This window comes from Excalfactoria chinensis, chromosome 2 (genome assembly GCF_039878825.1).
Source record: "Excalfactoria chinensis isolate bCotChi1 chromosome 2, bCotChi1.hap2, whole genome shotgun sequence".
NCBI classification, from domain to species: Eukaryota; Metazoa; Chordata; class Aves; order Galliformes; family Phasianidae; genus Excalfactoria; species Excalfactoria chinensis.
The window spans coordinates 67,161,155-67,186,099 of NC_092826.1; the positions used below are offsets into that span (position 1 = coordinate 67,161,155).

The 24,945-nt window shown below is 36.7% G+C and overlaps 1 protein-coding gene across 1 annotated transcript in view; it reads right to left on the reverse strand.

Moving 5' to 3' along the window:
• The window catches only part of SEMA5A (semaphorin 5A), a 306,555-nt gene that overhangs the window by 135,948 nt on the left and 145,662 nt on the right, over nucleotides 1-24,945 (reverse strand). The window contains exon 6 of the mRNA XM_072327729.1: nucleotides 393-455. Coding sequence (XP_072183830.1) covers nucleotides 393-455 — 63 coding nt within the window. The remainder of the gene's footprint in view (nucleotides 1-392; nucleotides 456-24,945) is intronic.

Sequence of the window (24,945 nt, forward strand, 5' to 3'; positions counted from 1 at the left end):
AATTGATAAAATAAGATTCATTACTTTCAGAGCAGCCCTCATAAGTTGAGGACTTTGCAAAGCACATAGAGAGTTATTTGAGATTTATGGCACAGAGTATGATGTGAAAATACAGGTCATTACACGATATATTATAGAGTCAATACAATGAATTGTTAGAAACTCAGTTGTTTTTATCATTTCATCACAGCACTCACTGTAGATCTCACTCCACACCTCCCTATATTGTTCTTTATTCCTTTGCTCATACATCAGTGTCATACTTTTTTTCTACAAGTCTCATCAGAAAGAAACGGGAGATATAACAACTGCATAAGGCAGATATTTATACATTGAATTATACCTTCTATTAAAATACAAATTTTGTTAAAGCAGAACTGTCTCATGCTTACCTTTGATTTTCCTTTACTGTAGCAGGCTCTTTTAGTAGCTTCATCACATTGCCACTCCACTGCCTGAAAGCAATAGAAATTAGTTAGAAATGCAGAGAATACGGAAATATACAACTCAGCTATCTAAGCCTATGCTTGAGATACATGCTTGAGGTATCTGACAAGTAACCATGGGTGGTTCTAGCCGTAATCATCTTATAAGCTTTTTCTCCTTAGAAACGTAGTTCTGCTCTTGGTGGTTTTTCACTTTTTTAATCCAAAGTGAAACTGGCTTTCCCCATGATTCACGATACCTACAGCTATAGCAGAAAAAACCACAATCACATTTGATGCTGCTTAGCCCCTTTTGTATCAGTCTTACTCAGCTTAGCACAGAGAAGGACTGACTCGTCCTCCCAAGCAGAGGTGGATGGCATCACGCTGAGGTCAGCTCTGCTGAGCAACCTTCTGAGACAGAAAGGGTGCACTGCTGCTGGTTTTGCAGATTTTCTCTCAAGCATGAAATGGATATTTTATTTTCTCAAGGTGTGACTGTAGCAGTAATTGGAGGAGCTAAAACTTAAATTGAAGGAAAAGAGCAACAAGCAGGCATCCACAGGACAACAGTGAAATGGAGCACTGCAAAGCAGAAGTGATTTGTCCTAATTTTTGAACCTTCTGCTTCAACAGACTTATGCCAGGAATGTAAGTCTAGGCTGCATTATGGCTCTTTCACTGCCTGAGTTAATTCCAATTATTTACATATTTAACATTCAACAGCTATGACTTACAAACTCTACCACTCAGTGGAGCAGATCCTGGGCTTGGTGTGTATGTGCTAATACATGCACACATTTGAATGCCTGTGTATGCTGTGCAGTCAGAGTGCATTTTAAATCTCTCTGCTTGCTTTCACATCAACAACGCACATCCACCTGTTCTCTTGATAAAAATGTCACAAAGCATTTTACATTTTACCAGGAAGAAATGAGATTACTAAACTAAACACGGCTGCTTAATTGTTGAAACCACAGGATTTTTGTTTTTGTTTTTGTTTTGTTTTGTTTTTCAATTTCTTTACCAGAAAATAATGGAAGATAATTTATTCAGACTTAACATTAAGTGATCTTTTGTACCTGTCTTCCAATGGAGACTATAAAAGTACACTCCACAATTAATGAAATTTAATAGGGTGAAAGCCTACTTAAACAAAGGGGAAATATGTCTTCATGGTACACTATACAGTACTTTTTGATTTGCTTTTCACTAAGCCCAAGGATGAGCTTTGTTGTTTTTATTTCAGAAAATAAAGACTTGCAAAACCAATGCATTACTTCTCTTCCTCAGCTCCAATCCTTCCTATTTAAAGCACACACTTTTGCAGATAAATGAGGACAGCATATTGGAGAATACATTGATAACTTCTGGAAAACCCCACTTGTGAATGATGACCCTAGTCTCAAACTATGTAACATTAGAAATAAACAAAGAAACAAAACCATTAATGGCTTGGCCCTTCTGGGTGTATAATGCAAAAAGCAGTTCATCTCTCTAATGGCGCCAAAGACTATAAGACTGCTCTTGGGTGAGCAGTGTTAAGTTCCTCAATCCAGTAGGATAAATTAAATTTGCATGTTACATGGCACTAAATACAAGTATCTGATAATTCATTATATCTAAACAACACAGAAAGTTGAAATGCCTGGAGAAAGGCAAGAGTTACCAGTAGGAGGTCAAGACAGTAAGACTTAAAGGAATACAGTTGCTTAAAAATAACATCTGAAGGAATGTTCTTGCCAGAACTGAACTGAGAAGAATATGCTAAGCATGAACGTCAGGAAGAAAAAAGACAGAAAAATTTGATTCAAGATAAAACGTTTATCAATAAATCAATTTTCAGTGGCAAAAAATCCTGTTTTCAGTTGGCTAAGACTGTGGTAAAAGACTAATTTTAAAGCAAAAGATGTCAAATGTGAAAATCATACTATGTCATAAATCAAGTAAATTAAGTACACCTCTCAGGCACTGAAATTTTTTGGAAAAGACATTCAAGAGCCAAAAGGGACAGTTCTTCAAATTTTCCATTAAATCTGAGAAAAGTATACCAGGTATTTCCAAGAGCACATCAACAAATCTACTGAAGTCATTATTGGCACAACTGAAAGAAAAATTTCCTCTCTGACATCCATGGGATGCACAGATTTAGATAAGAGTACTATAGATTAAAACACTAAATTATGTGTATCAGTAAAATAGTTAACAGCAAATACAGGAACCTAAACAGAATAAACTATGTAACTATATATAAATACATATGATTTCTAACTGGATGGGAACCCTTATGGGAAAACTCTTTTCATGACAATATACATCAAAAGAGTCATATAATTCTACAGGATCATAGAATTGTTGAATCTCATCTTTTCACACTTTGAAGGCACTCTTAAACATCACCTAGTCCAACTCCTCTGCAATGAACAGACACCTACAGCTGGATCAGGTCGCTCAGAGCCCCATCCAGACTAACCTTGAATGTCTCCAAGGACAGGGCAACCGCCATCTCTCTGGCCATCCTGTTCAGAGCCTCAAAACCCTCACAAAACCAAAATTTTCTAATACCAATCTAAATCTCCATTCTTTTAATTTGAAACCTACATTCTAGTTTGTCCTAGCACAACAGACTTGCTAAAGAGTCTGTCCTCTTCTTTCTTACAGACTCCCTTTAGAGACTGAAAGGCTGCTATCAGGTCATCTCACAGTCTTCTCTTTTGCAGGCTGAAGAACCCCAGCTCTCACAGCCTGTCCTCACAGGTTTTATCTAATTCCATCAGTGGCTCTTCCCTCGTCCACTGACGCAGTGGACCATCATAAAAAGTGATGAGGTCAGTCAGGCAAGACCTGCCCTTCATAAAGTTATGCTGGTTTTCCCATATCACCTCCCTCTCTTACATTTGCCTTAACATAGCTTCTAAGAGCATCTGCTCTGTGATTTTCCCCAACACTGAGATGACACTTTGTCACACAAGTGACAAAGCCATGAGCCATCACTAACATCAAGTATACTTCATAGTACTATAACTCTGAGTTTCGCTGCTGGAGAAGACAATAAGAGGGCAGGCTGCAAATGAAGTGTATTTCAAAGGCACTCAAAGAAGGCTGAGTAGTTCAGAGTCTTATAGGTTGGTCCCCAAGGTTCTTGCATATTTTCAGTAACACATACATATGCCCTATTATAGATTAAATAAAAAGAGCATGTATAAGCCACCATTTATACATATACACACATATATACGGATTTATATGTATATAAAAGAAGTACTTCTTTTAAATCTTCAGGAAATCTGGGGAAGTTTCTCATTAAATTGAAATTCAGTTATTCAACAAAGTCTACTAGTAATACACAGGGGGGAAACTGGTGGAAATTTGTCAAGTTAAATGTCATTTCAATGTGGGAGAAAAACAACAGGAGAAAAATGTGCCCTGAATCTTTAAAACATAAAGATGAAACAAAATGTCCCAACAGAATAATAACAATGTGATTTTTGTGAGTTGAAGATAAAGACTTTAAATTCTGAAATAGTAGACTGACACATACAGATTGCTGTATTTTAGAGAACAAGCACAAAACCAGGTTTACTTAGAAATGTTACTGTTATCCATTGCTTGTATCAAAATGACATCTTCTGCTTGGCAACATTTGCTAATATTTCCACAGCATTCAGATTAGTGGTGAAGAGAATAAGATATGCATACAGTGATTATTATTACATCCCCTATCACAAATTAAATACCTAAATTTTATCCTGTTGGGAGCAATTCTATCTTACATGCCTTAAGAAGTAGTTCCAACTTTCATATAGCAAAATATGACCTCCTGTGTTCTGTGTATTGTTTTTAATTAATATTGTAATTCTACTTTGCAGGTAAAAAAGTGCTCTGAACCAAATTATAGACATTCAAACTTTTCTTTGCTCTGGGGAAGGAGATAACAAGGATTTGAATATTAATACTGAAGAAACTAAAGATGGTAGCACATTATCTACTGGTGAGCATTTTCATGGGAAACATATGTGCACAGGTTAAAGGGTAGCTCATAAGGCTCAAACATATTCAAACATAAAGAGGGTAGATTTAGATTGGATTGAAGGAAAAAAAAAAAAAAATTACAGTGAAGTCAGTGAGGCACTGGCACAGGCTGCCCAGAGATATGGTGGGTGTCCCAACCTTGGAGACATTTAGGGTCAGGATGGAAGGGGTTCTGAGAACCCTGATCAAGCTGTAGGTGTCCCTGCTGTTTGCAGAGGAGTTGGACCAGATGACCTGTAAAGGTCCCTTCCAACTCTAAGGATTTTATGATTCTATGATCCTAATACATTGTTCTGCCCCAATAGGAAGGTGATACAGCTGGATGGCTTTCATGAACCCTGCTATCAAATACATGCTTTCAAGTGCCTCCACAAATTTAATGTCTTCTCCAATCTATTAGATACAAACAAATCTTAGTTATCTGACGGTCACCTGTTCAGAGCTTGCTGTGAGATTTTTAGCCCTGCCAAACTCCGATTGTGTGACCAGCCCTAAAGACTGAACCTGACACAGTTTCATCAGGTAAGAAAGTCACAGTTGATTGTCAAATGGATTGTTTTCTTCATTAAAACAAAATACACAAAGCCAAAGTTCCAAATATGTTTGACATAAAATCAGTCTGTGCATAAAAATGGCTTTGGTGCACACTTTAAGTCTAAATTTGAACAGAACTGTAAAACAGTTGGAAAACAGTTGCAGGTATCTTTTTGTAAAAGCTCAGTTTTGGACATAACGCCATCAATGCAAGGAAAACACTTTAAAATCTTCATATGAGTTCCCTCCTAACATTTTCAAGGGGAGTGGGAGGGGAGAAATTCCAGAGAACAAACACATTCCAACACAAGTTCTCTCTGTAAAGTAACTATTATCTTCAAAAAAGAAGAAAAATATATATGCAGCACACATCAATTTTAAGTCAAAAGTTAGAGTATTAAAAATAGTCATATTCTTTATAACAACAAATGTATTCCAATAACTTCTCCACTTGGGTGAATGACAGAGACTTGTTAAAAAGTCAAACAATCATATTTTCAAAGGATAAACCAAATAAATGTAAAGAAATTAGCTCCAAGTGAAATCAAAGTGATTTATTTGAATACCCTAGAAGAATACTAAAACAGCATTAAAGAAAATGAGGAGACAGAGAATAATAAGTTTGCTTCCCAGTTAATAACTAATTTTCAATTTGTTTTCTTTGTATTCAACATACAACAACTTCCTGAGTTCTCTGGCAAGAAATTAAGTCATAGAATCTTAGAGTATCCCAAGTTGGAAGGAACCTACAGGGATCATTAAATTCTTTCCAACCTAAATTTCCAACCTAAATTATTCTTTAATTTTCTAGAAAAATAAATAAACAAGCAAACAAACAAACAAACAGAAATAAACATAAAAGGAGAAAAAAAATCAAAAGGATTAAATCTAATGTATTCACTTTCTACAAATATACTAAATGCAAAAAGGAAACTTGAAAAGGATGAATATAATCAAAACAAGGACTGGTCACTTTGAATGCATGAAGTGATTTATCTATTAGTTATATTTATAAATCATAAACAATCATATGTCTTTCACCTTCATTAGTGGAAGATGCATACACAGATCTCCTGGTATAACTATATTTATATAGATACATAGACACACATAACATATACACGTATACAGGTGCACACACAGTTATATATCTGAACTTTTTCAAAGCATAGAAACAAAATGTACTGCTATATTTCATAGTGAAAGAAGTTAATTAGTCAAGAACCAAAAAATGAACAGAACAGTACTCCAGACAGATGGTCCAGCACTTCTTAGGCAGATGGCTCTGCTAATTAGATACTGGCAAAAATAACATTAAAGAAGATGGTTTAATTATGCGATGCCAAAAAATAACAACTACATGAGATTTCCTTTCTTCTTTTTCACTATCTGTTTGCTTTCATCTCTTATATCATGTATTTAAACAATACTTTGGGGAGCTGAGTTATAATGGCAATAATCATAACAATATATGTCAACAAACATGAGTAATATTGCCTTATTGTTTGCATCAGTCCAGCAATGGAATGGCTTCAAAAAGTTGTGATTTGTTTGGCAAGGGTGTCTTGCAGCCTGCATAATTATATCTCAATGAACATGGATACTAGAGTCCAAAAGCTGAGTTTAAAGAGGCTATAAAGAAAGTGTCAGAATAGTAAATGCTAGGAGAATGTAGGCACAGAGGAGTATACCAACAAGACATTCAGCAGCAAATTAGCAACCTCAGTGTTAGAAGTGGTTTTGATGGTCACCAGAAATTTTAAGGCATGCTTTTGTATAATGACATCCCTGCTTCCAGCAAATATGAAAAGCCACTTACAAAAGATTTATACCTCCCCATACTTCAGGCAAACCATTTTCCTTGCTTTCCACAGAGCCATGACCTTGCAGCCCTTACTGCTGAAGCTGTCTGTCTTGCCATCCTGATAAACAATCAGCTTTCAAGAGCAGCTGTCCACTGTGGAAATGCTAGGGGACTGTATTAAAAAGGGACTTCTCTTTAGCACAGGTATGTCTCATCATAAAAGAAAAATTGTTTCATATGGACTAAAGGCAGCCTAGTTAGGCTCTCCTATCAAGTAATAGGCCAGCAGCTTAAACAAGAACAACACCGTATGGACAAATTTACTAATAGATTACATTTGTTGCAGTATCTTGCCACCAGATACTGAATGCAACAGCCAGTTTTCCTGGAAATAATATGTGTGCTTTCATTTGTTCAGTTTTTACTGTTCATCCACAGCTAGTACATTACGGTTTCTTAAAAAAGTGAGCAGTGCGAAATAGATGAAAATAAATATCCAATTATGCTAGAATTTCCTAGAGCTTGATTTTAAATAGAAACTGGGCTCCCATGATAGATATATAATTTCATCTTTAACCCACACAATATATGAAACTTTATATGGCTTCAAGAACAAAGCTGATGTCAACTGAATTTTCTTTCAAATACAACAGCCCAAAGTACATAAAAAAGTGAGGAGAGACACAGATATTTAAGCTAAATTTTTAATTACCTTATTTTGTTGACTACACAGATAAATAGTTGCTGAAAAATTTGTCAGAATTTATATAATAAAATTTACTGTTGCTAAGACTTCCAGAACCTCAGAGTGGATGACTACTACGTTAACTTTAATGACACTAGCCTATGCACAAGATTGGACTTCTACTAAATGTCATTCAGCCACCCATCTGTGCATTCCCTGTTTGTGTTCAGCAAAGACTTCTAAATGTCACAAAATGTTCATTTGGTTTACACTTAACAGAAAAATGTTTATAGAGGAAACTGCAGTTCGGAAACAGAAGTCAGCAACTCAGAACTTGAATATACTCAAATCCAATAGTTTCAGTCCTGCTTCCAGACAGTTACTAATAAAAAGGTATTACACTGTGACTTTCAAAGTTTTGAATGTTCCAGTTTGGCATTTTGAGGCTTTTATGTTTTTTATGGACATTTAAAATTTGAATACTGGATTGTGCTGAAGGGGTAAAACAACAAAATGTTCTTGCATTTTCAGTCTTGGCAGCCACTCAGCAGGTAGAAATGAAATTTTGTACCATATTTTTAATGTACATTCTGAAATTATACTAAATATAGCAAATTTAATATATTGAATAAATTATATGTGAACCTTTTAAGATTAACATCTGTGCTAGCATACTGAGTTTTAAAGCTCTCCCTGCTTTTTGGCAAATAAGATTGATTTTAGTAGGCTTCGAGACCTTTTGAAAGCAACGTTTCATTTTTTTACAAATTGTGTTATAAACTTTTAAGTGCTGATCAGAAATGTCAAGATTATCTTTATTTCAGGAAAGGGAAAGATATTTCAATGCAGTTTCATACTCCCTAGCCCCCTAGGTTAAACACCACAATAAATGGGGGGAAAAAAGTCCCCTAGCACAGGAATTTCAGAAAAGGAAAACTTCAATGCAGACCTTGAATATAGGAATACATGTTATTTTCTTGTTCATCTGCTCATTGCTGCAGATGGCAAAGGAGAAGTGGGTGCTGCTAAGTGTGCCATCTTGCCCCATACTAGCCTGCTGTTAAGTCATGCTGGTGTGGGATTAAGGATAAGGAAGTATGCCAGCAAGCAACCTCAGACAGTCAAGGAAGTTAGGGCACTTCAGAAGGCTCTGGTACAAACCAAAATCCTTCCCAAAATAATTTCTCAGAGGCACAGCCAACACAATATATCTTGTCCCCAGGATGTCAAAGACAGCTGGATTATAGCTTCTAGATATGGGTTTACTACAGCAAGCAGATGAACCTGAGAGATATGGTAGAGGATAAAATTTATAACACCTTCTAAGTGACATTGTTTTAAATGGCTGAACATCATATCACATAATTGAGACTACGAAAAAGAAATCATTCTATTTTATATGCATGTATATAGTTTTTTTCATCATGTCTCCTTACAAAGAGAGTAAAAATTATATCATGACTTTTATTTGCCATTTATTTATTCACAAAGTTTTGCCATTGGGCTCTACTAATAGAAGACTCAACTCAGTTAGTATCAGTTCTCATCTATATTTCTACCATTCAAAATACACAATAACTCTGATTTATAATAATAAAAATATCTTAAATAATTAGCCTAAAAATAGCATCTTAGTAAAGAAACAAACTTGAAGAATGAATGTATGTCCATATATGCAATTAAACTGGAGTAAGAACATTTTAGAGAGACAAAATCAGATCAAAACCAAGTCTTTAATACATACTGTAAGAGAGGGGCAAAAAAAAAAAAAAAAAAGCAGAGTGAGAAAAATTCTCATTAAACTTAAAGAACAAAAGATGCTTATTCCAACAGGAAAACTTGAATCTACAGCTACTAGGAAAATCACTGGAGTGTAGCTGCTTTGTTAAATTATACAGAAAGCAAGGCTGAGGAAGACAATCTACAGAGTACCAGGACCAGCAAGTATCTGCTCAGAATATGAGAAGGTCTTCCAGAGAGCATCATGTATTCCAATTGCAGAAAAGGAGTAGACAGAAAAGGAGGACAGCAATGCAACTTCAAATCACAACTTCATCATGATGATTTGGGATAACAGTGAGGCTACAAAAATGGATGAATTTTTCTCCTTTTTTGAGATAAGTGAATTGTCTGGAGGAACATCAATGATGCAAGGGGCTTTTCGACTCCAGTTAAACCTCATTCAAGACATTAAGCAGTGAAAGTCTGTGACATTGGCTAACTTGGTATTAGCTGTGGGAATTGAGTGGGTCATTTCAACCCAAATTTCTACAAGACTAGTCTTCATATTAAATTGAGCAATAACATTAATGCAGAAGGAACTGAACAGCCACTTAGAAACAAACAAACAAACAAACAAAAAAAAAAAAAAAAAAAAAAAAAAAAAAAAAAAAAAAAAAAAGGAGAGAGTCCTGTTACAGATTTTGTTTGCCTCATTCCATACTCACAAGGAATCTCAGAAAAGCAAGCAGTTGCTGAAATATCTTAACAATTTCTCTATTTTTCCCCCCAGGCTGTCCTCATATATTTCAGCACTGAACAGTTGTAGGACACTGTACTCAACTCTTAAACTCAGCCTAAGAATCTCAACCACCAAGCTCCAAAGATAAGAGAGGATAAGTTTTGTGCTACTCTAGAGAGTATATCACAGGCAAAACATTATGGAGTTGGAGAATTTTATTTGACTTAGTTTACTGCCAACCAGCACAAAGCTCAGTCCATCAAAGTCCCTCTGGTGGGGAAGGCAGGTCATTTAGCATGCTTTCAGTTTCTTCAGTGGATAATCTCCACAGTCAGTTTAATAGTCAGGAATAATAATAAGAAAAAATCATTACTTAATAGTTGTATTTAAAAAAAAAATAAACTGATAAGACACATTTCAAAGAAAAATTAAATTCTCAGAGATAATAAAGTTATTTTAAAACCTGATAAATTTGTTATAAATTGTCAAGTCGTGCACATCTGTAGAAAACACTACACATAACCTGTTCTCTGACAGACCAAGAAATCATCTATAACAATAGATTAACAATGTATTAAATAGTCTATTAATCATTAAGTAGATGACTATAAAATATTTACATAGTGAAACTTAGTAAACAAATGATAAATGTTCAGTGAATGTCAATGTTGCTCAGTTATTATTTGCTGTGCACTGAAACCCACACTATCACAGGTGAACACCTGAAGGTTTTTGCAAGTTTTCGCTCTGATATCTATTTGGAGCAAGGAAAAATAATCAAAATCTGTGTGATGTAATGCCTGATGCTCAGATTAAGAATTCTGCATGTGTTATTACTTGCAGAATCTATTAGCATCAGAGGACCATGAAAAAGCAAGAGAAAACAGTTCATTAAAAACGGATGCCTAGATGAATGTATCAAACTCTGAGAAAAGCTGCATTGAAGAGTTCATAGATTATTCAGTGATGACAGAGATTTGGAAGAGTTTCTACTTGCACTCTTTCTTTGCAGTTTTTCAAGTAGAAAACAAACAAATATTTGTTAAAAATAGAAACCATCTCAGATCCCCAGAGCGATCCATGTCTGCACTTTTGAACAACACAATTGCCTTTTCTGGCACTTTTCTACAAGTCGTATAGGAGAAAGTCAGCATGTAAGATCTCAACGTGTGAAACAAAACCACTGGTGTAACAGATGGCACAGAACCTGGATGAGCAACTCTTGTATCCATGAAATAAATTGGAAGGGATTCAGATTTTCAAAACTCATAACAGAAAGCTCAAATTTCAGTTTACTTCAAGAAAGTTAAACTGAAGGAGCCCTTACATATCAAGAAAAGTATCTTTTCCACCGACATACACGAATTTTAGTAACCATCCCACACAGGGAACCTAATAGAAGACATTTATTTTCAGAACTAGCTGTGTGATAGCTCATCCTCCTGCAGACTCTTTTCCATTTTTATTGGTTTAAAACCCATTGATTGCTACATTGGCAGAATACCGTACTTTCATATTTTTCACCAAGAATCTGAAAGCTCAGTAGATATAACTACAGAAGTGCGATCAATAAAGCTTATTCAACAGGATACCCAGTGCAACCATTAATAAGGTGCTTCTCTGCAGCTATGTGGCTTTTTTCTTCTTGCAGATGCCATCGGCCTTCCCCCATCAAATTACAGCTTATTAGCAATTCATCTCCTGATGGGTACGTTAAAACTCATGGCTTTCTAACACTGGCGTATATTGGATACCAGCTTAGCATTTTAGGAAGAAAGTAACAAAAACTCATTCTTACTACCAGGACTTATTTCTTAAAATTCTCCTGCACTTATCTTGCTGAAGTGAGTCCTTTGAAGTCAGCACTCCAAATTCCAAACGTTTTACTATAGCAAAACACTTTCAAATCAAAAGGAGTTATGTCTAAGAACAGAAGAAAGGCCAGAATTTGTAAACATTCTCTAAATTCACTAAAGAAAAGGGACAGCTTCTGTACAGTGACTTATAATAGCACCCCTTTAAGTATACGCCAGCAGTACTGAAGAACTTTAACATTAGATCAGAATCCAGTTCACTCATATAGCTTACTTTTACTATGAACGGAAAAATAAATTTAAAACACAGATTGCTCAACACTATGCGCTCCTCTACAAAACTGCAGAGTGACAAGGCTCCAAATTAATTTGCTATTTTAAATCCATCATTTTGTATTTCAAAATAAAATGTGAGTATAATATTAATGTCCATTAAAAAAAATAAAGAAATAAAAAAGTTTAACAGAAGAAAAGCCACTAGATTTGAATCTACTTTAAAGTACATGGAGGATGCATATTATTTTAAAACAGTTTAATGACACAAACATAATCTGACAATCTTCTTGTAGATTCTCTAACTTCTCCACACAGAGGAGTTTTTTTTTTTTCCAGCGAAGCCTACTTTTCCTAGTTCTTTTTCCCTAATTCAGGGAACACAAAAATTCATACAGAGCCCAAGATTCATGGAAAAAAATACATCTTCAGACATCATTCTTTCACTCTGAAAACTAAATGCTTCCGAATTCATGAGTTGGGAAAGGGGCAGAAGGCTTAAAGATACTGAAGATTTAAAGAAGAAAGGAAATCGATACATTTAAAGTGATTGCAATGCAAGCAAAGCTGTCACCTCTTGGGGGTGCATCATTTATGGCCTAAACTCAGACAGAACTAACAAAGAATTCCTGTAATGATAATAATAATAATATTTTTATTACTATTATTATTAATTATTATTATCATTACAGGAATTCTTTGTTTGTTATTATTATTATTATTTATTTATTTATTTTTGAAGTACATTTCAGCTCTGAGCTTGCAACTGCTTTGCAGTATGCAGACTCTTCTACTTCCTGAGATCTTCAAGGATAGGGTTAGCCTCTACCTAAACCTGCATACGGGACTGGGGTCTGCATTTATGTAAAGAGAAAGTGATGAATGCCCACACCTTACAATACAACAAAGATGCAAACTGTCCTACAATAAAAGAAGCAGGTACATCAATTAATTTTGCTTGATTTGTGTGAAAAAAGGAAACCAAATGATCCTCATTTATAAGCAAGGCTAGAGATATCCTTTTGGCCTGCATATTAAACATGATTGAGGACCAATATAAGCAACTGCTCAAGCAGAAGAATTTACATCAGTAACATAGGCCCTGTCTCACTGTCTCAGCTTTTAAAGGATAGTGTTCATTGAACTTCTAAAACAGATTAAAACAATTAATCATTCCATAGCCACATTCTTAGAAATAGCAGAAATCTAGGTGAATCAGACATTGCACTAAATAATTCAACTGTTAAAAAAAAAAAAAAAAAGTCTGAGTTTCCTTACATCTGTCCTTTAATGTCATTCTCACTGCTTCTGAAAAAAGTCAGGAGTGCACATTCACCCTGTACTCCAAAGACCCACTACGTCTCTTGAGGAGACCACAAATGTTTCGCATCACTTTGCTGTTGAAGTGGCTGACTGGTGCCTGTAGGAACTGGCTCAAAACTGGAAATCAGGAGCTGGTCAGTGTGTTGAGGCTATGCTGGCCTCTGAAAATACTTGTGATTTGCACCCACATGCACATCTGTGTTTCTGTGCAAATGTGTGAATTATGCACTCTAGAAATTGTATGAAGTAGTAGAAAACAGATGGCTACTCAGTTACAGTCTTTGCAAAGTATTTAAATAATGCTGGGTTTGTGTTGTTCACTTCCATATCATGAAAAAGTTGCAGAAGATATTCATATCCTAACAGACCCTGTACCATAGAGAGGCCTTGAAAAACAAGTCCCTTATCTGCTAGCCCTTATGCAGACTCTCCATCTTCTGTTAATCATGGTGACTTGAATTTAGATAATTTTGACATTAATTTTAATCTGTGACTTACTGGAGGGAAGGAGGGACAGAAAGATGAATGTGTATATATTAAAGCCATTCTTGGTTATTGTGATGGCTTGATCTTGGCTGACTGCCAATGTCCATTCAGTGTCTCTTTTATAAATTTAATTTATTGCCAATTAAAAATAGAGTAGAATAGAGAGAAATAAAGTTGTGGAGCTATTGGAGCTTGCTGGACCTGGCTGTATACAAAATGAGATAGCCCTGCCTTGCCTCCTACAGCAGCCCCACAGCACCTTGTCATCACCTGCACCCCGTACAGATGTCCTCTTAACTATGGCACACCTATTTATTCCCAATTCTTTTACATCTTTCTTCAGATATCTCCAGAGTGCCACTGAAATTTGCCATGATTCATTTGCTACTCCTCACACCTGAAGTTGCTTTGAATCCTAAAATGTTCAGATTTCTGATAATGTTTGCATTATACTAATAATGTTTGCTCATGCTACATGCAGTTGATTTGCACATGCACTGTGATATGAGTAAGGAAGTAAATGAAAAAAAAAAAAAAAATGTAGAAAATCCTCAAAATCTGCTTGGGACATTTTTTTTCTAAAGAAGAATCTATCCCAACAAGTTCAGGGAGATGGTGACTTCACTTACCAGCACTGTGGGGAGTGTTTGCCACCAATTCCTGACCCAACACAGTACACATAAGGTGCTGAAATAAACCCTGAGGCTCCTGAGATCAGAGAGCTGCAGTCCCCACTTAGTAAACAGAGGAGGCAGAAGCACACAGCAGTGCTGAAGACTGTACAAAGCCAAGGCTGGTAGCAGAAGCCATGGCTTACATGGAATTATACATGGAATTATGCAACTACCTTCATTCTCAATGCTACACATTTGCTCAGAGAAAAACAGTGTATTTCTCAGAGCTGCATGAATTCTAAAAAGCATCCATTGAATACCTCCATACTTTTTAATCATTGTTCCAAAATACATGCATCTTTCTATTCTTACAGAATACACTGGATTACACTGAAAGTGATAAAGATCCCAAAGATTCATCAACACTGTATTTTTCATGACTCAATGACAGGGCTAACCAGATAATTTATTAAAATAATCTTTCACTAATGCTTCTTCCTACTTCATGTTCTTCTGAAACATTCACCACTTAAACTGAAATTTTCCAGGTATTAACTCTGCTTGAGAGCAAAATTTAGCCCAAATAAGTTATTTGTAAGAATGAGAGAGAAAAAGAAAGATACTCTTTCTTCTTTCATGTAAAACATCACAAAGTTGTGTGACAATCACCACTGAGGCGAAAGTAAGGTAAGATAGTCAGCATCTTTTTGAAAAGTCTGATTAGGCATCTGACTGGAAGAAAACTTCTGATTTTACAGAGTTATTACCAAATTAGTAGCAAAAATTCAGCTCACACACTTTCATAACCCTAATTCTGTTCTGGATTTCTTATTCTTCTGCATGTTTTCCTATTAAATAACATACCAGTAACTTTGTAGTTACTAAAGTTGATGTCCTCAGGCAAGAAAATTCAGTTGTTTGGAATGAATTCTGTTTAATCAAAAATAAAGCCCTTGGCAAGAATATTACAATTCTTAAAGGATAAAGCGATGCTACTAGCACTACTAATAAAAATAACAATACCAATAATAGCAATATTAAAGCAAACAAGTAAACAACAGAAGGAGAAAAGAGTACCTTAAAATTAGATGGGCATATGCTTCATTTTAGTGCCCTGACTTGACCCCCTTCCACTGGGATCTAAGTGCTAGAACAGAAAATTTCAAGCACAGTTGTATTAAGAGAGTATGAAAATAACTAAACTAATGGTAATGTAAAGTTAAAGCTATTGTACCAGTAAACAAAAATAGGAGTAGGAAGAGGAAGACACAAATCTTTCAGGTGGGGTCTTTAGTTCTAGGGCCAAGTGTCAGGTCCTGCATCTTGGTGACAACAACCCCAGGCAACCCGACAGACCTGGGGAGGTGTGGCTGGAAACCTGCCTGATGGAAAGGGACCTTGGTGTGCTGATGGACAGTCAGCTGAATATGAGCCAGCAGTGTACCCAGGTGGCCAAGAAGGCCAATGGCATCCTGGCTTGTATCAGGAATAGTGTGGTGAGCAGGACTAGGGAAGTCATCCTACCCCTGTACTTGGCATTGGTGAGGCCTCACCTCAAGTACTGTTCAGTTTTGGGCACCTCTGTACAGAAAGGACATTGAGGTACGGGAGCAGATCCAAAGAAGGGCAAAAAGGCTTGTGAAGAATGGTTTGGAGAATATGCCCCACAAGGAGAGACTGAAGGAACTGGGGTTGTTTAGTCTGGGGAAAAGGAGACAGAGGGGAGACCTTATTGCTCTTTTCCAATACCTGAAAGGTGATTGCAGCAAGAGCAGGGCTGGTCTCTTCTCACTGGTAACAGGATGAGGGGAAACAGCCTCAAGTTGGGCCAGGGGAAGTTTACATTGGACGTCAGGAAAAACGTCTTTACAGAAAGGGTTGTTAAGCACTGGAATAGGCTCCCCAGGGAGGTGGTTGAGACACCATCCCTGATGTGTTTAAAAATTGTTTGGATGTGGTGCTCAGGGACATGATTTAGTGGAGGGTTGTTAGGGTAGTATGGTTAGGTTACGCTTGGACTTGGTGATCTTTAAGGTCTTTTCCAACCTGAGCAATTCCATGATTCTATGATTTTGTCTTTGCTAGTTTTCATCTTCTCATACTTCATTTTTCCAAATCCACTGCCCGCAAATGGCTGCACTAGATTAATGGCAGTCAGGAATTATTTTTCTATTCATTGAGTACATTTCTTTCTTCCAAACATACATATGAGCTCCACTATAGAAGAATTAACTCATTAAATGTGCTAACTAAATCAACACACTTTAACTAACTAGTCCAGTAACCCACTGAATACTTCCTAGTACTCCCATGAGCCACTTCCAGTACACAGCAGTCATAGCATCAATAAATACAAAATTCTCACAGTAAGTGGATAGAGTAATGAATATGCAATAAACGCTTTTAGTCTCAATCTAAATTACATTCAAAATCATGTTTGATACTGTTATCTGAAAGTTATTTTCTAACATGCTTTATTTTTCTGGTATAGATGTATCTTACTGTTGAAAGAATGCTAGCTTTCCAAACGTGATAAGCCAAGCCGGAATCTCAATCACTAGCTGTTCTTGTTTTAATGAAAAGACATTGGTATCTAAAGAATCCTGTGGGGATAATGCAGATATGATGCAAAGCAGAGCACAGATAGCAACTCTGACATACACTGAATACACACAATGCAAGCTTGCAAATCCCTCCCACTGTCGCCACCACAATAACAGCTCTTATGAAATTTTCAACTGTTTGGAGAGCTTGGCTTTCCACAAATGTAAGCCTGTTCATATTCAATTCCAAAGTGAAACATGCACTTGTATAAATTAAAGACATGGAACATGCCAAAAATTTTAATGGTTTGTCTGCTTTCTGTTCAAAGAAGGCAGATATATTGTGCTGCTCATGGAGTATGGAGAAAATCTCTTTCATATCTTAGCACAACAGGTCAACAGAACTTTAATTTCTGTCCGAGAATTATGCGTTTCATACACACTCCTACACTGAAACATTGTGACTGGAAGCAGGACTGGCTGTATCCCACACAGGCACCAGCTAATAGCGCTGGCAGTCACACAGCGTAAATATGCTGCTTCTCTGAAAGGGAAAGCTATCTGAACACGATACATGATTACACGCCCCAGTGAGCATAGAGGGCAAGTGTCTTATGGCCTTTTCTGAGAAAGTCACACACTTTAGTTGTATGGGAGACTCAACTACAGTAAGACAGAAAAGTTCACTGTAAATGCCTACAACAGGGACAGCGAGAGCACTGAGCTGTTGAAGAACTAGATAAAGAGATGCAGGTATCTGTTGAGATGGCCTTCAGTGATGCTGCAGGACAGTACAGGCAGAGAAACCTCACTGATACATGAACAAGTGACTGAGCAGAAGGGGAAAAAATTATCCAATATCAGAAGAAAATAGTCCCATGTCTGATTCTTGTCCTTGTGCTAGTATATGGGATTAGGGAAGCCAATAACAAGAAAGGAAGAAGTGAGTTATGGTGGTGATTTGTTTACTGGATGCTGCACAAGGAAAACTGAGACAAGTTCAGGGAGTGGTATAGACCATGCTAAACATCACCTACAAAGATTTTTAACAGAAACAAAACAAAGTTACTTATGGGAAATAAAAGAATAGAAAGGGAAAAAGAAAAGTGAAAACTTCTCTCCAGTGGCTAGATAAGAAGGAACTGGAGGACCTGGATAACCATTCTTTCCAGTGCAGCAGGTAGTGTCCCCAGACAAACATTCTGAGTGATGCTAAGAGGTTAGAAAATGTAGGATCAATGGCAGGACACAGCTATTTCAGACAGTTAGAGTATTCATTACTATGAAGCCTGTCAGCAAGATGAAATTTTTAGACAAAAATCAAGATTTTCATGCAGGAACTCAAAATGAGACCCATGAGTGAAAAAGCAATTCATAATTCAGTCCTGAGTAGCATACGCAGAAGTAACAACCACAGTGTACATAGATTCAGCATCACTGCAGGATAAAGACTCAAAATCACTACAGCAAATTTGACTTCATAACAGGGACCTTAAGTATGAGCAAGCTTGATATGAAGGAGCTAACTGGGGCAGCAAAGAATAAAAGATTTGCAGGTAGCATTCAGGGGTACCCAGATGGAGACACGGGAAGAATTAACAATACCTATCAGAAAAGACACAAGGAAAAGAGAAATAGTAAAATTGGCATAGACTAACAGTAGGACATTAGCTAATAAAGCAAAAAAAAAAAAAAAAAAAAAAAAAAAAAAAAAAAAGCCTGCCAGAAAACCAAAGCAGTGCTAAGATAGTACAAATAGATACCAATGCCACAATAGCACAACATCTTGTTGGAAGCTGCATCTAAAAACCTAACAACAAAGACTAAAAAGAGCTCAAATAATAATTTGCAAAAGCCAAAAATATTACTAATAAATCTTATTTTGAATACATTAAAAGGAGAAAGCTTGACTATTTGCAGAACTAGTAAATAATCAGAGAAGTGGTTACAAAGATAAAGCTATAGTAGATTTTCTTTTTTTATTCTTTTTTCCCCCCTCCAAGCTCATCAAAGAACTGCTCAAGGAAGAATGGTGAGAGGGTGTTGGAGGAGGAGGATTGCTCATCAAACACTTTATCTGCAACCACAGTACTATGAAAGGGATTATGGAGCAGACAGATGAGATGAAAAGCAACCAATTTTCAGGAACATTATTTATATAACAAAACAAAAGGAAATCAGAGGTGTAAGTGCTGTGCTATCAACCAGAATAAGGCCTCATGAGTGCTTTGGTATCTGAGGACTGGAAGGCAGCAAATCTAGTGTCCATTTTTAATATGCACTACAGAGAGACCTGGAAAACCGTCAAGACTGATGCCTGTACCAAGTAAATTATCAGATGCTCTAAAATAAATAATTAAGCTAGTGAAAAAAGGGACAGTGCTGCTTAATGTCTTAATATTAACAAACTAGATAATGGGAAAAAGTGCACTCTCAGTGAGTTTGTAAATGATACTAAACAGAGAAAAGGGGAGAATGATATGCTAGAGAAAAGGGCTGTTTATCCACACAGATCTCAACATATGGGATAAATAAGCTGTCAAAAGCCTTATTAAGTTCAACAAAAGCAAAGTTCAGCATGGAATAGAGTAATCTGCAGCAATACAGGCTGGGTACTAACTGGACTGAATACAAGAACATGAATAAAGACAAAAAGGATATCCAGATGACACATTCTGCTTAGATATCTAAGAGGTACTGGACAAGTTCCCTCATCAATTGAACTTTAAGAACCTCCTCAAGAAATTGCATTATGCAAAGCATAAGACAGAAAGATCTTCCACGAATAAAGAGTCTGAAAAGTAGGGAAGGCAAGTATGTGGTCAGTTTTCAGCAGCATCTGAGTCCCACATAAATTTATTGTAGAATTCATAATGCTCAACATATCCTCAAATGATGCAGAAAAGAGAATGAACAGTACAGTGATAACTCTTGCTAATGATGTCAAGTTAATCACTTTAGTAGAGAGCTGACTGTATAGAATTCTAAGTAAACCTTACAAATCCAAATGGCTAATTATCTGTACAGAATTTCATTTGCAGTTTTGATAAATACAGTGTCGCATACAAGGAAAAAGAACCTTAAATAATGAACTTACTTCATGTATTCAGCAATGGGCTGTTCAGGAATGAAATCTTGAGTTACAATAACAACAACCAAAAATGGAAGTTACAATAAATTATGAGCAGTATGGAGCATAAGAAAACATCAATGTAACACAGAAAAAATCCATTTATACTCCTCTTGTTTTGAATAGTGTGTTCAGCTCTAATACAGTCCTCAATTTCAATTTTGAAAGCACAGCTCGGAAATGTGCAGGGAAAGGTGACAAAAGACCTCCATCATTTTGTGGTTTCTCTATAAGGAAAGATTAAATAGTCTGATCTCTCAGCCTAGAAAAATGACATATGGGGAGAGAGATAACAGACAGTTATAAAATCATGAAAAAGTTGCACAGGGAATGTTGTTCACAATGTTTAAATAGTGAATTCAAAATGTATTCACTGCACTTTGAATATTAAAGAATAATTAAAGGGATTTTTTTTTAAGTTTTTCACTTTCATGTTGAGCTGGAGAATTCTTTTCAAAAGGACCACTGAAGATACAAAAGTGGGCATCAGTTAAATGTCACAGGGTGAAGCCAAAATCACTCAGCTAAGCGAGCTCTTGACAAAATCTGCCCTAAATGCATTAGATGAATGAATGTAGGTCATGCAGAAAAGTAATGCCTCCTACTTATTTCCAGGAAAATTACAACAGATACAAAGAGCACAAGAACACTAATATAATAGAGCCAATTCTAAGCTACAAAACACCATTTTTCAACACAGTTGCCACCATTAGCTATGAATTCCACTAGCCATGAACAAGAGCCTGCATGCCACACTAGTAAAAATCTGTACCAGTGCAGGCGACCCAGTGTCACTGTCACCAGTGCTGAAACTCACCACCCATCATCTCACCATGTTCACATCCACTGTTTGGTGTTCACAAACATTCAGCAAGCACACAAAAATATCAGTGGGTGCCATTTTTTCTTCACGGAGGAATTCAGTGACACACCTTTGCTTCATCTGCACTTCTAGCTCAGACGTTATTTTTCAGATTTTCCCTTTGCTGCCATCTGTCACACAGCAACAAAATGTAACGACATATTGGCAGGAAGGTTCTGCCTCTACTGCCATATTACCGTCATCTGCCTCTGATGTTGTGGGACAATGTCATGAAATAGGAGGCTTTACTTTCAGAGCAGCTCCTCTCTATTTATGTGCAAGAAAAGCAAATCAAACACATATCATTATAATTAATTATTATCAAAATTTATGCCACTGGGTGGTGTAATTCTGTTCTTATGTTTTCCACACTTTGCATCTTCCCTGTGTCAGCTGAAAAACTGACTGGATAAATAAGAATAAAAAAATAAAGGAATCCAACAAAAACCCTTCATCTCAATAAGCTCCTGGATTTCAAATACTTGAAAAAGTTTTCTGAGGAAGTATCGTTACTTGATTAAGATTTGCTTGGGCATCTGCTGTGGGTGGAAGACAAGACTGTAGGCGAGGTTTGATCTGACCTGATGACAGGTGTCCACATAAACTTCTAATTACAGCTCCAGAAAGAGTTACATCAGTCATTATCCACTTTAATCGAATTTACTGCAGTAAATTTTCACTGACATCATTGATTCTGATTCCTTTTAATAATAAGTTCTGCAAACACAATGAAGTTGAATAGCATTTTTAATTAACATCTCTGAAGTTCTGATTTATATCATGGGAAATAACATGATTACCAAGTGGGGACTAATTATTTTTATATGAAGAGATAAAAAAGGAAAACTAAATCCTCTCTTAAGCCTCAACTACACCCAAAATGCATCTAGCTTTCATGATCAAATCCTGGTTCAAGCAGCTCACACAGGCTCTTTTCTCACATGTTGTTTATTTCATAAGCAGTCATATGTATAAGTGAATAAATGTTTTTTTCCTACAAGCTTCCTATAACTGAATTCATGCTAATAATTGCATATCTAAGGAAATCTCTACATGCACTTTTTCATTCCAGGCCACTTATACCAAGGAAACTAAAAAAAATGAAGAGAGAAATCATACCCCAACTATAAATATCCATCAGCATGAAATCCACGTGTAAAGGAGACCTAAACCAAAGAGTAGCTTCATTAAAATGTCAGCTACAACTGACACAAATTAACTGACTTTAACATCTGGATAAGTGGGTGCTGTTTGACAACTGTACCTAGTTTATAAACAGCTAACGAATGCCATTTGATTTGGAAAGCACTTTTCCAGTGACTAACACACTGTTCTACTCTAGGCAGATTACAAGTCAGAGTTCATAATGATATTACCTGGGTCTGAATTTGTCTTCCTACCTATCTAGACCGCATTCCTGGTTTGTTCTTGCTACAGAAATTTCCCTTGTGTGAAGTTTTGCATATTCTGCACATTCCCTTTTGCAAATTGCCTTCTGCACTTCGAAGCAGAGGGAAGAACGTCCAGCAATCTTTCTGTGTCCTGACTTATAAACACAGTCCCCATGTTTTGTTGCCTGGCTACACTCCGTGTCTGTGCATGCCTCACGAAGTAAATACATTTTTTCCTACCTTGCACTGGTATTTTTTTCAGTTTGCCAGCTATGTTAGAAGTCAGGGAAATGAGACACACATCCAGTGTTGTGTAGATGTGATAGGAGTAGGTTGCTCACAACAGGGAGAGGCCGAGGGGGGGATATCCTGGATACTACCTCACAGGGAGAATAAAACAAATATAACACCACAAGAAGAGATAGTACTTTCCCATGAGTCTCAGAGACCTGGGACTCCTAAAGGCTGGTTTCACCAGCAAAGTAAGATATAAAGGAGGGATTGAGTACTGTGGCCTTTTCTATGTCCTTTGTGACCAGTTCCCCCATCCAACTCAGCAGTAAAACAACTCTCCTAGTCATCTGCCCCTTCTTCTGTCTTTACACTTCCTTTTTATGGCTGAGTTGCTACAGGTAGGAATTGCTAGATGATCCATTCTCCTCCATGCACAACCATTTCTACCCACCATATATATTTTTACCGACTGTAGCCAAAAGCCAGATATATTGCTTTTAATTCCCTGGTTCTTGAATGTCTTGGCCCTGCATTGAAACACTAGCCACATGCTTCCACTAACATGGAACTGGTCCAAGAACTGTAACACTGTTGTCCATGTTCAAGTCTTGCCCTAAATCCATCTTGCAAACATGTTCACCATCTCATGCATCTAGCTGTAGGCTGAATAGCAGGAACATCATTCTGCCTGTGGCAGGGACGTTCTGCTTGGTGACGTGGATGCCAAAGTCAGAGCTTTGAATATCTTGCAAAGACTACCAAAAACAGTGTTTCACCCTTTAAAGTACCAACTGAATGAAAAGATTTGGGACTAAGGTGAATTTTGAAGATCAGGACATAATCAAATATTTTTAGTAAATCCAAAATCAGAAAGTAGAAGGACTCAAAGCCTGAAGAGGTCCCACGGAAAAGTAGGAGAGAACACTTGGAAATCCAAAGATAATTATAAATCCAAATCTTTGACAGTTTGAGCTTGCCCTATATGGCTACTATCTATAAGCCAATCTAGACACAGTTCTATAAAGAAGTTCTGACACAAAAACTTCCATATTGAGTCCACCACTGACCTCCTTGCTTCTCTCCCTGTTCTGAACATGCCATTCCTACTTGCCAGCACAATGCCGCAACGGCCAGCAGGTCAAGGTCACAGACAGAACTGTATGAGCAGTGGATATTTCAGTTTGTCTGCCAAAGTAAATACACAAAATTATCTCATTGATTCTGCTAAATAATTCCATATCAAATGAATGTTTAATTCAAAACATTTAGATGATTTCAGGGCTGGTTTTTTGAAACTGCTTTTTCTTAATATAAATCAAAGTCTAAACAAAACCAAACAGATGGGGAAGACAGTCTGAAAAGTCTTCATCTGAGAAACATTAAACACTACGCAATTTTGTAAAATTATCATAGGTTCCCCTACAGTGGCTACAATAACTCACTAAGATTGAACAGAATTCACTTTTTCATCATCATTATTCTTATCTGTCCTCAAATATTATCGGGTGGTGATCTCCATCTGATTCTGAACCTAACACTTTCTATTGATAATTTGTCTTCAGGTTTCAGTAGTATCCTCCTCCCTAGCCAGAAGGCCTCGAAGTCATAACATTTGAGTAATTTTAAACTGAACTCCACAGTTTTCTTTTATGAACACAGCACTTCTTTATGAACATGGCACATAGGGCCAACTGTTTGCCTCAGGTAAAAGAGGGGGGGAACAACAACAACAAGAAACAAAGAAAAAAACAAAACAAGAAGTATTATACTATATCCAGAGACATCAGATTAAAAATAAAGGGAATGTTTAAGGAAAATATCCCCTATTAGTCTCCAGTGAGACTGAGGACAGTTTATCATTTTCAAGGTTAAACCCTGGATTCAGGAACCCTACTGAAAGTTTTGAAGATATTCCAGTCTAAAAACAAACAGACAAACAAGAGGGAGATTACAGACTGAGACTGCTCAGGGAGATGGAACAAGCAAGAAAGGAGAGACAAAGGCTAAGAAACTATGGAGGAATCCAGATTAATCAGCAACTGGAAACCAACTGGAGAAAAGGGTACAAATACTTACAGAGGAAGACTGAGGTTATGATTAGAACTGTAAATGCCTTCCATTGTAGTTTAGTCTTAATACTACTTGCGTACATTTAGGCTTGGGGTTAAATAAACATTTTACTTTGGAGATTGTTTTTACGTATAGCCTCAGATAGCTTATCACTCTTCAGGACAAAGGTTCACAGAGTTCCAGGCACATGTGGTACTTTCTTTGGCCCAGCAAGCAAACATGAGCATGAAAGACACTACACTTGCCACTGATGGAAAGTCTCAG